Source organism: Gobio gobio, assembly GCF_949357685.1.
Source record: "Gobio gobio genome assembly, chromosome: 16".
Classification (NCBI taxonomy): domain Eukaryota; kingdom Metazoa; phylum Chordata; class Actinopteri; order Cypriniformes; family Gobionidae; genus Gobio; species Gobio gobio.
In genome coordinates this window covers 51,826,652-51,841,029 of record NC_137109.1, presented here as the reverse complement: position 1 = coordinate 51,841,029, position 14,378 = coordinate 51,826,652, and the positions used below count along the sequence as shown (strand labels likewise).

At 40.4% G+C, this 14,378-nt stretch overlaps 1 protein-coding gene across 1 annotated transcript in view; it reads right to left on the bottom strand.

The window, feature by feature from the left end:
• Positions 1–1,148: 1,148 nt before the first annotated feature.
• Positions 1,149–14,378, bottom strand: part of fat4 (FAT atypical cadherin 4) — a gene marked incomplete at its 5' end in the record, with an annotated part of 147,436 nt that continues 134,206 nt past the window's right edge. The window contains 4 exons of the mRNA XM_079839361.1: positions 1,149–4,359; positions 8,578–8,839; positions 11,289–11,506; positions 14,194–14,318. Of these exons, the coding sequence (XP_079695487.1) occupies positions 2,471–4,359; positions 8,578–8,839; positions 11,289–11,506; positions 14,194–14,318 (2,494 nt within the window). The 3' untranslated portion in view covers positions 1,149–2,470. The remainder of the gene's footprint in view (positions 4,360–8,577; positions 8,840–11,288; positions 11,507–14,193; positions 14,319–14,378) is intronic.

Below are 14,378 nucleotides of genomic sequence, written 5' to 3'. Positions count from 1 at the left end.
TGTTAAAAATGATTAAGAGTCGAAAACATTTGTTAGAAATTTAGAAAGGTAATCAAATGTAATCAGTTACATTAATAAAGTAATTGAAACATTTTAAATAGGTTACAGATGACAAGTTACCATATTACATTTCCAAAGCAACCTCCCCAACACTGGCAAGCTAACGTTCAGTACATTCTATAGCTTTCTTTCTATTTAAATATATATACATTGTAATACTACAGTATATATTGTAGCGTCAACAATCAGCGCCATGACATTTGTGACTCTGGACCACAAAAACAGCCAATTTTTTAAAAAATAAAAAAGCTTTCCATTGACGTATGATTTGTTAGGACAATATTTGGCCAAGATGCGACTATTTATGCAAAAAAAATCTAAAAATTGAGAAAATCTCCTTTAAAGTTGTCCAAATTAAGTCCTTAGCAATGCATATTACTACTAATAATACATTTATGATATATGTACGGTAGAAAATGTACAAAATATCTTCATGGAACATGATCTTAATATCAATGATTTTTGGCATAAAAGAAAAATGGATAATTTTGACCCATAATGTATTGTTGGCTATTGCCACAGATATACCTGTGAGACGCACGACTGCTGTTGAGCTCCAGGGTCGCAGATGAGGGAACCTGCGATGAATCAAACATCAAATTAAGCAAAATGACATGTAACAAAAATGGTGAAGTCGTCATTATGTGCCATGTTCGTCTCTGAGATCTCGAATAGATTAAACTCAATGTGATTCAAACGACATAGATTGTGTGACCATGTTACTACGGTTTCGGGAAACAGTCGTGACTAGTTGCCTGACAAATATACTATACTATTATACTATACTATTAGCCTGACAAGCCAGACCCACATCAAGATGTTGGGTCTGGGAACACACCATTGGCAGGGCTCAATCCGAGGGGCGGGATAAACACTTGTCTTTTATATTCCCTCTGCACGCAATAGGATAACACTAAACCAACCAGAGCCACAAAGAAGGTGAAGCGGAGCTAGTTGATAGATTAAACTTTCGCTGTATACAGTCTGCAAAACTCCGAACACATCTTCCTTTCTTAAGAATGACTTCAGTGCCGTTCTTTGCTCTTTCCTCAAAGAAAAACTTAACTCCAAGATATTCATTTCTGTCCACAAAAGGAGCTGTTTATGACTTTTTTAAATAAATATTTTTTTTATTCTGTTATTGGCTTTTACACGTATAAATCAGACATTATGTTATAGTTTTATCAAAATAGTGGAAAATACTGATGTTACATAAGTAACAAATGTAAAAAATAAGAAGTTCAATCTTCCGCTGAAAGTAAGAACCTCATTTCCAGCATATGAAAAATATCCATAAAAACACTGATGAACCTTTAAGTTAATAAACAGTAAAAAAGTAGAAACATGACATTTTTTTTAAAAACAGAGCAAAATAAAACAACAACGAAAACACATATCAACAGAGAACATCGACTTCCAAAGAGCTTCCTTATTAATACAAAATGTACACAAGTTCATAGTCTCGTAGCAGATGGGCATTGCGTTAGACGGGTCAAGCGTGTGTGTGTACGAAACCTGCAATACACCAATACAAACAACCAACGAAAGTTATAGTGTCCGTGCTCCCAAACGTAAATCCTCAAATATCCAGAAGGCAGAGGCCTGATTAATCTCATATCTGGAGGTTTTGTTGTTTTAGACGGCAGCCAGTTATTCAGGATGAGAAACACCCGTTCTTGGCGGTCGGTTCCAGAGCTTTTCTTTCTCTTTTGGCTGGAGCACGAAGAACCGGAGCCAAATACGGCCCTGCTCTTCACACCGAGCTCATGGATCGGCTTCCTAGAGGTCGAGGCACTAACACACAGGAAAATCAGCCAATTGGACGGAGCCCAGAGCGCCGGAGGGTCACAACGACCCCTCGTTATGACCAACTTTATTTAGGCATTCTGATCTCAGTCAGAACAGACAGACGGACCAGAACTGATTCACTTCATATGTGTGTTTGTGGTAGTGCCGCACCTCTCCCAGCTTCCTCCTTCCTCCAGGCGGTGTGCGTTTTGTAGTAGGGGTTGCACAGCTATTCGTTTACTAATCACAGTTTACCTTAACATTAACAATACAGCATCCAGCATGGTAAATGCGACGTTCAGACAATCTCCGTTGTACACAGCACCAGTGGGTTCACTTTATTTTTCTCTGACTTAACTACAAAAACAATTGGCCAATACTGTACAAAGATAATGGCATGCAAATAACCTGGGATGCACCTTTGCATGATACACAATTAGTCAACGGAGACCCAACACATGTACTAATGGCATGAGACGACTAGTCTGTGCAACCCCTCGTGTGTAGGGTGTTCGAATCAGTGCTCTGCCTTGCTGCATTTAAGTTCGTCTTAATCAAATATCCGAAAGATCAGTTTCATCACAGCTCCTGACTCCAGTCCTAGATGAGGGCTCAGTGCTTCTCATACGTACTGCTCCGCTTCGCCCTCGTTCAGAATCGTGATGGAGCCATCACCGCTCTTCATTTCGATGTCTTTAGCAGCAGAGTTCTCGGGTAGCAGTGCTAAGTCTTTAAAAACGTCCACGTAGTGGGTGAACCCCGGACCCCAGTTCAGTAGGTTGTCCCAGTTGAAGTTGTTGGACCCTTGGCCCAGTTTGTGGGGTAAAGTGTGGTGCTGATACTCCGATAGGGTGTTGTGCCCACTGGCCGGCCCACCTTCCGCACGCCGGCTGGAGTACCGCCTCTGTCTCAGCCTCCCCCCGTGGTCCTCATCGTCAGCATCCGATTCGTTGACCTGGGAAAGCTTGGGCATGCGAGAACTGTAGGAGACGGTTTTCTCGCGGTCATACTCCATCTCCGAGCAGGTGAAGGAGTCATGGGAGTCGCTCTCCGAGGAGGACTCCGGAGCTGGGATGCCATCCGCAGGATTCCGGACACGCGAGAGCGGTCGGCGACAGTCTTCCTCAGACGAAGAGCGCCCGTGATCGGCGCTGCAGATGCTGGGATTCCTGGGTCGAGGTGTGTTGAGGCGTTCCACCTCCTCTATGGAGAGCCCCACAGGCGGGCCGCTCTCCAGCGGGATCTGCTCGATGGGCTGCTTCAGGCGGCTCCCGGGCCGAGAGCCGTGACCCGCCATGGTCTGAGGGCTCTTGCTGCGCCGACCCAACCGGGTGGCGTAGTTGAACATGCCAGGCTGGCACTCGTGCAGATCGAGGGGGCTGCCCTCACGTCGTGCTAAGTTGAGTTCACGGGTAGGAGTGTTGCGGTAGAAGGAGGATGGCTTGGTGAAGGGAGCCGGGCTGTGGCGGGATAGGGGATTGGGCGTAGGGCAAGCTGAATGGCTGAGGGGGGTAGAGCGGAGCCCCTGGGTGTAGGTCGGCTGGTAGGTGTAGCTGGTGGCACCGAGTGGAAGAGGGGACTGCCGGGCAAATCCCAGTGGACTGTGGCGCTGAATAGAAAACTTGGGAGTGTGGCTACGGAAGTGCTTGTAGTGTTGGATAATGTCAGCATCCGATGGAGCAATGCTGCTGGCGTTGTCAATGTCATAGTGCTCCATGTCGGCCTCAGGCCCGGCGCACGGAGCACAGGGAGCACTGGGAATGGTTTCGCTGTTGTGCGGAATGTCGGTCTCGTCGTAGATCAGGTAGGGGTTTTCCCGCTCAATGATATCAGGTTTGGGGTTTCCTTCTGGCTGCTTCCGGACAGTCATGTCGTCTCCGTAGGGCGGGATGTTGTCCGGATCATCAAACGCCACATTCTCACTGCCTTTCTTTTTCTTTTTCTTCTTCTTCTTCTCCTTTGTTTTCTTCTCGTCTTTTGGCACTTTGGTTTTCCTGCGGCCTTTGCAGTGGTTGCACAGTATGAGACTCAGAACCACCAGCGCCAGGACTGTCGCGCAGCTGCCCACGATCGCAGGAACCGCCCAGATGGGCAGAACCATCTCTTCGGTGGTGGCGCTCGGACTACAGGTGAACCCTCCATTTGCTCCCAGCTTGCAATCTGTACCCTGTGGACACCGAACTCCCAGACAGGCCACCAGGCTCTCGCACACTCTTCCCGTGTAGAACTCTTCACAGGTGCAGGTGAAGCCTCCACGAGCCCCGGGTACGCAGCTGCCGCCGTGCTGGCAAGGGTTCGAGGTGCAGTCGCCCGGCGGGACACACTGGTAGGTGTACCATTGGTTCACACACATCAACCCATCCCAGCATGGACTGCTCTCGCATAGATTAGGGCCACGACAGCCGATCTTCACAGAGGGATCAGTCTTGGAGATGGAAACGGTCCCGTGTTCACCGCTGAAGGGGAGCATCTCTCCGTTATATTTCACATAGGCATAACACCCATCAAAACCTAGAAAAACAGAGAGAAGAACATTACCTCAAACTCAAATCAACTACTATTGAGTACTATTTTAGATGTACCTGCTAAAAAAGGACTACTAGATGATCAGTAAATGTTGAAGAATTGCCTCATTTTTTTGGACAGAATAAGCTGCAAACTGCACCAGATTGTAGTCGATCTTTGAGAGACTACAGCTTCCCCAACATCACAAAGAAATGAAATTGACTTGAAGAAATGGACATTGCTTGGTTTAACGCTACACAGGGAGACATTTTGTTTGGGTTTCTGATTGCTGTAGCATCAGCCAACGTAGAAAAAAATCCCCCCCTGGGAAACACATCAACAAATGTCGTTTTTACATCAGGAGGAAGAGAAACAGACTCTTCTCTTCAACACAAGTATCCTGCAAGCCAAAAATGCAACCTTTTAAGACCACGCCATCTGGGAAAAATCTTGATGTCACTGATTCAGACCTGCACTATCATGTTGCCTAACAACGAGCAGTCAACAATGTAAATCGATGTTTATTGAATTTATGCCCCATTCAAACTGAGAACATTTGGTTCTGTTTATTAAAGGGAAAAAGCATATTGGCCCAATTCTACTTTTCATTCTCTCTCTCTCTTTCAGCCGTTGAATCCAGGAATGGCATGACCTTACGTGCACGAAACATGTTTACCTTAAGAAAGCTTGGATAATTTTATTTGATATTTTGATTTATTCCAGTAAAAAAGTGGGTCACAACCCAACAGCTCAATTTGACCATATAAGAACATTAGCTGGTGATCTTTTTGCTCGGAGGTTCCTCAGTTGTGTTTCAATCAATCGTTAACTTTCTTTTATTTCTCCTAAAGGCTTGTTCACACAGGGACGATTATCTTGTGTGCTTATCGCCGACGTTTTACGCCTCGTGACTAAACAAAGTGCCCCAATGTGAGTGTTTACACCGACGTGCAAAACGGCAGGCATAAAAGCGTCATAAAAAAAAACGCCTCACGTTCATTTTTTTGGTTTGACGCGCCGTGTTAAAAAATGACCGACCAATGAGATTGCCACTTTTGTTCTAGTGCCTGGAGCTGCTGAAGTTGCAGTAAAACACCACTTGGTGGCGTTCAAACACAAAACCGTCTTGCCGAGCACACATTGATACCTAAGAAGAAGACGATGAATAGAAAGTGGACGAAGAGAAGATGCAACGAGGCAAGATGAATGTGCCTGAACACAAAGAACTTTAGGACAAACGCCACAGCGACTGCACAAACCTCCATAAGAGGGAGTTGTTATGGATTCAGTTTCCATCTGCAATCAAATCAAAAGCGCCATCTACTGTCAGGTAGTGAATTTACACGTTCACTAGGCGCGGTGTAAAAATCGCTTGGGCATGAGTACAAATATGCATCGAAAAACGCTGTGATAAGCGCGCGATAATCATCCCAGTGTGCACGAGGCTTAAGGAAATAAAAGGACAAATTAATCAATAGTTGACTAAATTAATGTGGATAGCAGCTCAGATTGTGTTCATATTGAGATCTTTTGGTAAATCTGAGCAAGGTTTGAGACATAGTGATATCTTCAGAAACTATAGACACTTTTTCCTCAGGGAAAAACATCTGAGAAGGAGACTGAAGATTTTTCCCCTTTCTGTAAAATCTAATTAGTTAGACTTTAAGGAAATCGGCATGCAAACCGATTTCCTTAAAAGAACCCAAGTAAAGTGAAATAGGAATAGTATGTTGTGCTAACAAATGCTTAGTTAGTATAGTTCACTTACACAAGAGTTCTACACTGTAAAAAAATATTGTTGGTTTAACTTAAAAAGGTAAGTAACCTGGTTGCCTTCAAATTTAGAGTTCATTGAAATTTGAGTTAATAGAATGAAGGGAATTGGTTTAATAAATAGAATATTTAAAATATTATTGTATCTGAACCATATACGTAAATGTAAAAAAAATTTGATAAATCAATTTGGCATGTTTCACTGCATTATTACAAAATAAAACACAATTACGCAATATGCTTGCAAAATCTTTTAATAATATTTTAAATAAAGGGTGATGTCGATCCTCAAATGTTCATTGTATTAACTAAAATTTTTAATTTCAATGAACTAAAAATGTTCAATATTTTTTTACAGTGTAGTAACTAAAAAAACAGAGTACTTGATCATTTACTTTAGATTTACTCTTGACTTAGTATAGCAACCATTGTTGTGTTTTGATGCTGAATGTTAAAGTGTGTGACTCAAGCAAGATATTGTTACAAATATAGAGAGATTATATCAACTCAATTAAAAGTTTCACAGGTGTTTATGACGTAAGTGTTAGCAATACAATTGTAAACGATCATTTTACGACATAAAGGAAAATATTTCATATCTTAATTGTAAAAGATGACCAGTTAATTATTCAGTCAGAAGCTAGTCAACTTTTAAAAGCAACCAATGTATTACTTCTCTTCCTTTGAAACCAAATCACTGTGATTTCTTGTTGCATCAATAGCAAGGAAGTTATAATAATATGAATGTCCCAAGTGCCGACCACATGGAACACTGATCCCCATAATGGTGACAAAATGGCACTCTGGTTTTCTGAGTAAACAAGGAAAAGTACGTGAATAGTACAGATTACTAGATTTTTATAATTAGGTTAAGACTAAGTAAAGTTATCTAAAAAGTGGTAGTTAGAATCACTGTTGGATTTTACAGGGATTTTTGGACCTCACTGAACACATCTTACTCAGCCTGTCTAGAGCGCTAATAAAGATCCCAGTCTTATCACAGGCTAAACGTTGTGTCTCTGCGAGTGTCTGTTTTTAATGGACAGTAGTTGTGCACTGCGCAGGTCCCGCGGAGGAAAGTTCAGACATTCTTTCCTGTTGGCAGTCCGCTGTCTAACCTAGTTAGCACACAAACACACACACTTTCTCTGAACTTTCTCCTGTCACTTTCACTCGCAGAGGAAAAACACTCCCAGGTTTTGATTCAGGCAGAAAATCTGAAGGACTGCGCCAAACTATGACGCACCCGCTGCCTGCGAGCCAGACGGTTCTCATTACTAAATTTGCCTCATAATTAACATGGAATTATGTCATTGTCATTTCTGCAGGTTAAAATTTATTGGAAGCTGCTTAAAAGTACAAATATTACCGGGATTATTGGTTGGTTGGTGTTTTAAAACCATAATGCTATTTTCATGGCAAGTAACAGGATGAAATGCTATAAAAGAGCATTTACGTTTTGCTTTGGATAAAATGGATTGATTGCTAAGTAATATAGTTTCCTGAGAGAACTTAAAACAGCACAATTTAAAAAAATGTTTTCCCACTCTTTTTTAGCGATGTTTAAGAGATACCGCGGGAAATATTTCAAGTGTTTTGCACTGTAATGAAACTTAAAGGATTAGTTCACCCAAAAATGAAAATTCTGTCATTAATTACTTACCCTCATGTTGTTCGACACCCGTCAGACCTCCGTTCATCTTCGGAACACAAATGAAGATATTTTAGTGTAAATCTGATGCTCTGAAAGGCCTCCATTGGCTCAATGCACTTTACACTCTCAAGACCCTTAAAAGGTACTAAAGCTGTCGTTACAAAGTCCATCTCACTACAGCGGCTCTACAATAACTTTATGAAGAGACGAGAATAGTTTTTGTGCGCAAAAAAACTCTAAATAACGACTTATATAGTGATGACGATTTCAAAACACGGCATCATGAAGCTTCGAAGCGTTATGAATCAGTGAGTCGAATCATGATTCGGATCGCGTGTCAGACCGCCAAACTGCTGAAATTTGGCGATCCAAACCGCTGATTCGACTCACTGATTCATAACGCTTCAAAGCTTCATGATGCTGTGTTTTGAAATGGTCATCACTATATAAGTCGTTATTTAGGGTTTTTTTGCGCACAAAAACTATTCTCGTCTCTTCATAAAGTTATTGTAGAGCCGCTGTAGTGAGATGGACTTTGTATCGACGTCTTTAGTGTCTTTTAAGGGTCTTGAGAGTGTAAAGTGCATTGTGCCAATGGAGGCCTTTCAGAGCATCAGATTTACACTAAAATATCTTCATTTGTGTTCCGAAGATGAACGGAGGTCTGACGGGTGTCGAACGACATGAGGGTAAGTAATTAATGACAGAATTTTCATTTTTGGGTGAACTAACCCTTTAAGGCATCAACATACAGAAATATAAGAGTTTGTCCAGAATGTGGGCTGATGGGAACTGACCTGGGCTGGTTTTCAGCTGCGTGGGTCGGGCCGGGACGCCCCCGAGAGACAGTGTGTGCACGTCGATCCCTCCAAAGTCCTGCGTATTGTGCAGAATGACTTTCGAGCGGGACTCGTCGATCCGCAGAACAGTGGATGATCCGTTTCTCTGAAGCAGCAGTGTGTGCCACTGACCGTCCGACAAAACCACATCTCCCACAATCCTCTCCACCTTCCCGGCGACACCGGCGTCAGACACATACTGCAGAAGTCCATTCTTCAACTGAGAGAGAGAGAGAGAGAGAGAGAGAGAGAGAGAGAGAGAGAGAGAGAGAGAGAGAGAGAGAGAGAGAGAGAGAGAGAGGTGGTCAATGAATGCAGTGTGAGTTCTTCAGACAGAAAGCAGGAGGATGTATTGAAACTGTGCCAAACTCTGGTTTAACTAAACAGAACAAAAGGTATTTTAATTTTTTAATTAATATTATTTTGCTTTGTCTGCCTTTTTTCCCCACTGAGCATTCTGGGATTGCCTTCTCAGTAAAGTACATATAATGCTAACGGATAACATAAAAGTAAGTGATCTTAGAAAGCAGTATGGTTATTGTAAACTAAAACTACTAAAACCTTTGGGGAAATAAAGCTGAAATTGAATAAAATATAAATATCGCCCTGGCAACTAACTGAAAAAGTTCTAAAATGACTAAAACTGAATAATAAATGAATGATAATATAAGTATTTAAAATCTAACAAAAAAAATGACGAAGCTCAACAAAATTATTAGCAATTAAACTAAACATAATATAATAATTGAAATGAGCAGTGGTTCTAAAATTAATCAAACTGAAAAATAAATTAAATAGAAATATTTAAAAAAGAAAAACATAAGTTAAATTAAACTTAATAAAATAACTTAAATAAGTTCAAGACGAGGTTCTAAAATTGAAAAATAAATTAAAGATAAATAGAAATAATAACAAAAAAATGACAGAAGCACATCAAATTATTAGCAATTCAATTAAACATGAAATAATACCTGAAATTAGTTCCAGCTTTTATTACGATTAAAGTTATGTTTAATGTTTGCCGGTTCCCGCCTCCTTCCCTGAACTTGAACTTTATTACAGTCACGTTTGATCAGGTTTTAAAATTTACTACAACTGTAAAATAACAATTAAATAAACTAAACTTATTATAAATGCTAATTCAAAACATTAATAAATACTATAACAGTATTTAATTAATACTAAAATAATCTTTGCATCTGCGGTGCATCTATGAAACCTTAATTCAATTCAACTGATATAATATTGTCAAAGCTGGTAAAAAGTCGGCAGCTCACGAGGTTTTGTAACAGACGTTTCCGTCATTCCGATAATCTGATGGATTCATTACCGAAATGGAAAAATAATCTTGCTGGAAAAAAGAAGGGACGACAGAGAAGAACTGCAGCGGAGAGGCAAGCTGATTTAGAGAGCTACAAAATCTGGAAATGGAACATCCGTCTTGCCAAATCTGAAATGTGCGACACTGTGCTGTGATATACGGCGAGTGTGTTTGTGTCCTTGTGTTTGTGTGTTTTTGAGTAGTAGCTCTCTGCGGCCTCACTATTCGCACAGGACGTCACGTCGGACAGCTGCAGAGAGAGAGGAGGGCGAGCGGGTTCAGCCTGGCCGTGGAGCCGGAGCCGGAGCCGGAGCCGGAGCAGCACACACTTACCCCTTTTCCACCAAGGCAGAGCTAGAGCTAGATCGGAGCCAGAGCCTAGTTTCAAATCGGTTCTTTGTGTTTCCACACCCAAAGCCCAGCTCCGAGCCAGGAAAAGTGGTTCTTAAGTAGCACCAAAACATTGCTGGGCTAGAACTGGGCTAGAAGTAAGAACCGATTACGTCAGGCGCTGGGGGCGGAGTCAACAAGACCAACACAAACTGGAGATCCGCCATTGCTGAAATAGCAGCTAATGGAGCTAACAGCTGCTGATCGTTTGTAATCTCCGTCTATACAAATTACGGCGAACTGCATGAATGCGTTGGATTCGCTGTGTTTTTGTTGTGTTTTGATGCCGATGTAGGATCGTAAAGCCATGTGAATCAATAGTAACGCAACGTTTGCATTGTTGATGGAAGGCTTGTTCGCAGCGGTGCAGAGACCGATCGCCGTATGATAACGAGTCCAGCGAGAGCATATGACTCCTTATGCTTTTGATTCACTCATGCGTTTTTTTATATCTTACGTGGATCGGTCTGCGTAGTGACGATGCGTCTCGAACAAGCCTGGTGTGTGTGTGTGTGTGTGTTTCCCGCTGCCCAGGGTTGCCAGGTTTTCACAACAAACCCGCCCAATTGCTACTCAAAACAAGCCCAATCGCGTTCCAGGGGGGGCTTCCCCAGTAAAAATCACATTTGGGGGTAAAATATGTGTTTTTTGGCATGGTTGCCTACTAAAATTCGCAATATGGGGCTAAATATCACATAATTGGGGTCGCTTCATCCCGCGGACATGAAAAAACAGCCCGCGACAAAACCACATACTTGGCAACACTGCCTCGCTAGCGTTGCTGAGAGAGATGAGGCGTATACAGTGACGTAAGACTTGGCTCTGTTGTGGCTCTCAGCCCGTGGAAAAGCAAACCGGTTCTTAGAAGGCTCCTCAGTCGAACCAACTATGAACTGGGACTAGCTCTGGCTCTGAATTAGCTCTAGCACTGCCTTGGTGGAAAAGGGGTAACACTTACCCTGACGCTGGTGTAGTTGTAGCTCTCCTGTGCGTGCAGCAGCGTCCCAGAGCCGCTGCGCGTGCGGAACTTGAGCTCCAGGCTGCTGTATTCCTGCACGGGACGGCCGGGGTCCCGCAGCGCTCGCGCCAACAACACGTCCCTCTTGCGGCTCTGACTCAAACCGTAGTCCAAACGTCCGGAACCGTCCAGAGAAAGAGCCGTATCTGCGGAGATGTCTGAGAGAAGCACACAATGACGTTCGCCTGTCATTACATCTCGAAAACACTGTGTCCTACATATAAAGCATCACACTTTCACGTATGGGTCAATGACATGACATGTATTTTTTGTAGTGCTGGGAATCGATAAAAAAAAAGAACTAATTAATCGCATTTTTTCTGTAATTAATCGCAAGTTTTTAATATTTTGATATTGTAATAATTTCAGTTACTCTCCAAATTAATGTAGAAACCATTTAAAGACAGCATATTTTAAATGTGTGTTGTATTGTCATGTTTTTATGAATGAAGGCCAGTGATGTCTCTATGAAACATTAATGACGTTACATTACAGTATCACTGAAAGCTCCCAATTTCAACATTTATTAGGCTTTAAAAAAACAACTTTTAATTTAAGTGAACTTAAAACAATCTTTACATAAACCCAAAATAATAAATGTTATATTTACTCATGGCCTTCCCTGTTAGACATATACAGAAATGTAATAGTTATCAAACACCTTTCTTAACTGCATAAATAATACATGAAATATAGATGAATCATCATTAAAGCTACACTTTTCTCTGTTCCCGTTGTTCTTTGATGAACATTAATGATGATCATCAGTGCTACTGTCACTTTAAGATCAGCCGCTGACGAACATGACGCGGATCTCACGCTGTCCCACGCATCTCATTTCCTCACAACTCTTTAAGTTCATTTAAGACGTTATTTAACTAATTTAAGACTCCTAATATGAGAATACTCAAAATCCTCTGTGTTATTGTTTGTTCAAGAGCAAAAGAGAACTCGATGTGAGCAGGAGACTGACGCGAGTCTATCTGTGCGACAGTGTGTGTGTGTGTTAGCTGACATGAGACGCAGTCACACAGACAGGACACTGACACACACACACACACACACACACACACACACACACACACACACACACACACACACACAGACAGGACATTGACGTACAGCGCGTTCTCTTGTGTCTTGTTGCACTGGGCAAAAATGTGTATAAAAACGGATGCTGCGTTATTTGCGTTAAATATTTTTAATGCATTAAGCTGAAAAAATTAATCGCCTGCGTTAACGCGTTAATTTGCCCAGCCCTAATTTTTTGTGACTGAATTCATTATTTTCCTAAAAAAAAAAAGTATAAATACATGTCACATATCAAATTGATCTACAATATTTTTGAAATTCAGTTGACTTTTTGAGTAGTGGTGTTTCAAAGACCAAAAATGTCAGGAAGTGCGACGAGCAAATTTACATTTAAAAGTATCAATTCCCACTGCAATTGCAAAATGAAGTAAGAAATATAAATGTAAATCATTATATAATGTATACAAATAATAAAAAATAAAAACTCCTTATGGAAAATTGTGTTCTGAACACTTATAAAACTGTCAGTTTATAAGAATTGGACTAAAAGGGCAATAGATGTGATATGCATTTTACAATGATTCATATGTATATTGTATATGTATATTATTTTAAATGAATATATGGTCGCACCACCTGATATTTTCTGGGTGGTAAAATCAGAAATCTTGTTTAATAATGAATTAATGCTGTCTTAAAAGCTGCAAAAACAATATGAATCAACACCATACATTGTTTGGGCTGCATTTTAAAACTCTTTTGCTTAAAATTATTGTTTTTTTTTTATCTTACAATTGTTTTTTTTCTTCTTATTTGTCATTGACCCGTATATATACTATATAACAAATTATATATCTGTGATTGTTTATATAGTCCCAAAATGTACCTTATATTAACACACAGCTCTATATATAAAAAAAGATTTATATTTTATCAAACTTTATCTGTATACATGCAGTATAGTTGAGTAAAGCAAAATATACTGTATAGCAAATCTTGTTTATATTGTTGAAAAATTTAACTATTATCACACACGGATATATTTAAAGTTGGATATTTAACCCTCTGGTGTGCTTTAAAAAATGTATTTCAATGAAATGAATGTACTATGTTTTTTATTAAATATTTTGTATTTTAAGGGAATTTATGGTACTAAGTTCACTTTTTAAAATATTACCATGCATAATTAGGGTAAAAATTTAACTAATAGATATACTTTCCCACGCTGATTAATCACAGTACATTAAGACAGTTATTTTGTATAACATTTTTTCTGAAATGTTATGTTTAAATACGCAAACAATGATTTATCAGTTAAATATGCACTAATTCGCATACATTTCGAGCATATAAATCTGAACATTGGATTAAGCCAGGTTCAAATTTCTTGTTTGATTGTGTGAATATATTAAAGTTAAAGGTTTTTAGTGAGGGGATTTTAGATTTCTCTTTTTATCACTCCATAAATCAGAAAATACTGTCAACAGCTGGAAAAAAACACATTTTCACCATATTTTTAGGAATAAAATGTTATAAAAATCAGTGTGAATGATATATGAACAAATCCCTCACAAGAAATCATCAGAATATAGATATGAATAAAACTCTAAGTTTTGGTGTGTGTAAGTGTTACTGAAGTGCAGAACGAACTCTTTAAAGATATGCATCATAATTCAAATCTGTAAGTGTATTTTGGACATTTTCTTTCCACCAGACTGAAAGAAGATGGAGGCAAAATGGGCCAAAAACTCAAAATTTAACAATGCATGAAATATATAGAATAATATTTATATACCAGATGGCAAAAACTCACATTTCTCACAGATGGGTCCAGTGAAACCCTCCATACACTGGCACTGCTGCCATGACCACATGTCCAGACACGTACCCCCGTGTCTGCAGGGCTCTGCGACACACGCACCCTCTAACCTGGGACATCTGTCGACGAAAGACACACAAAAACCTTCAGCGGGAAATATCTCAGCTACACAACAGTCC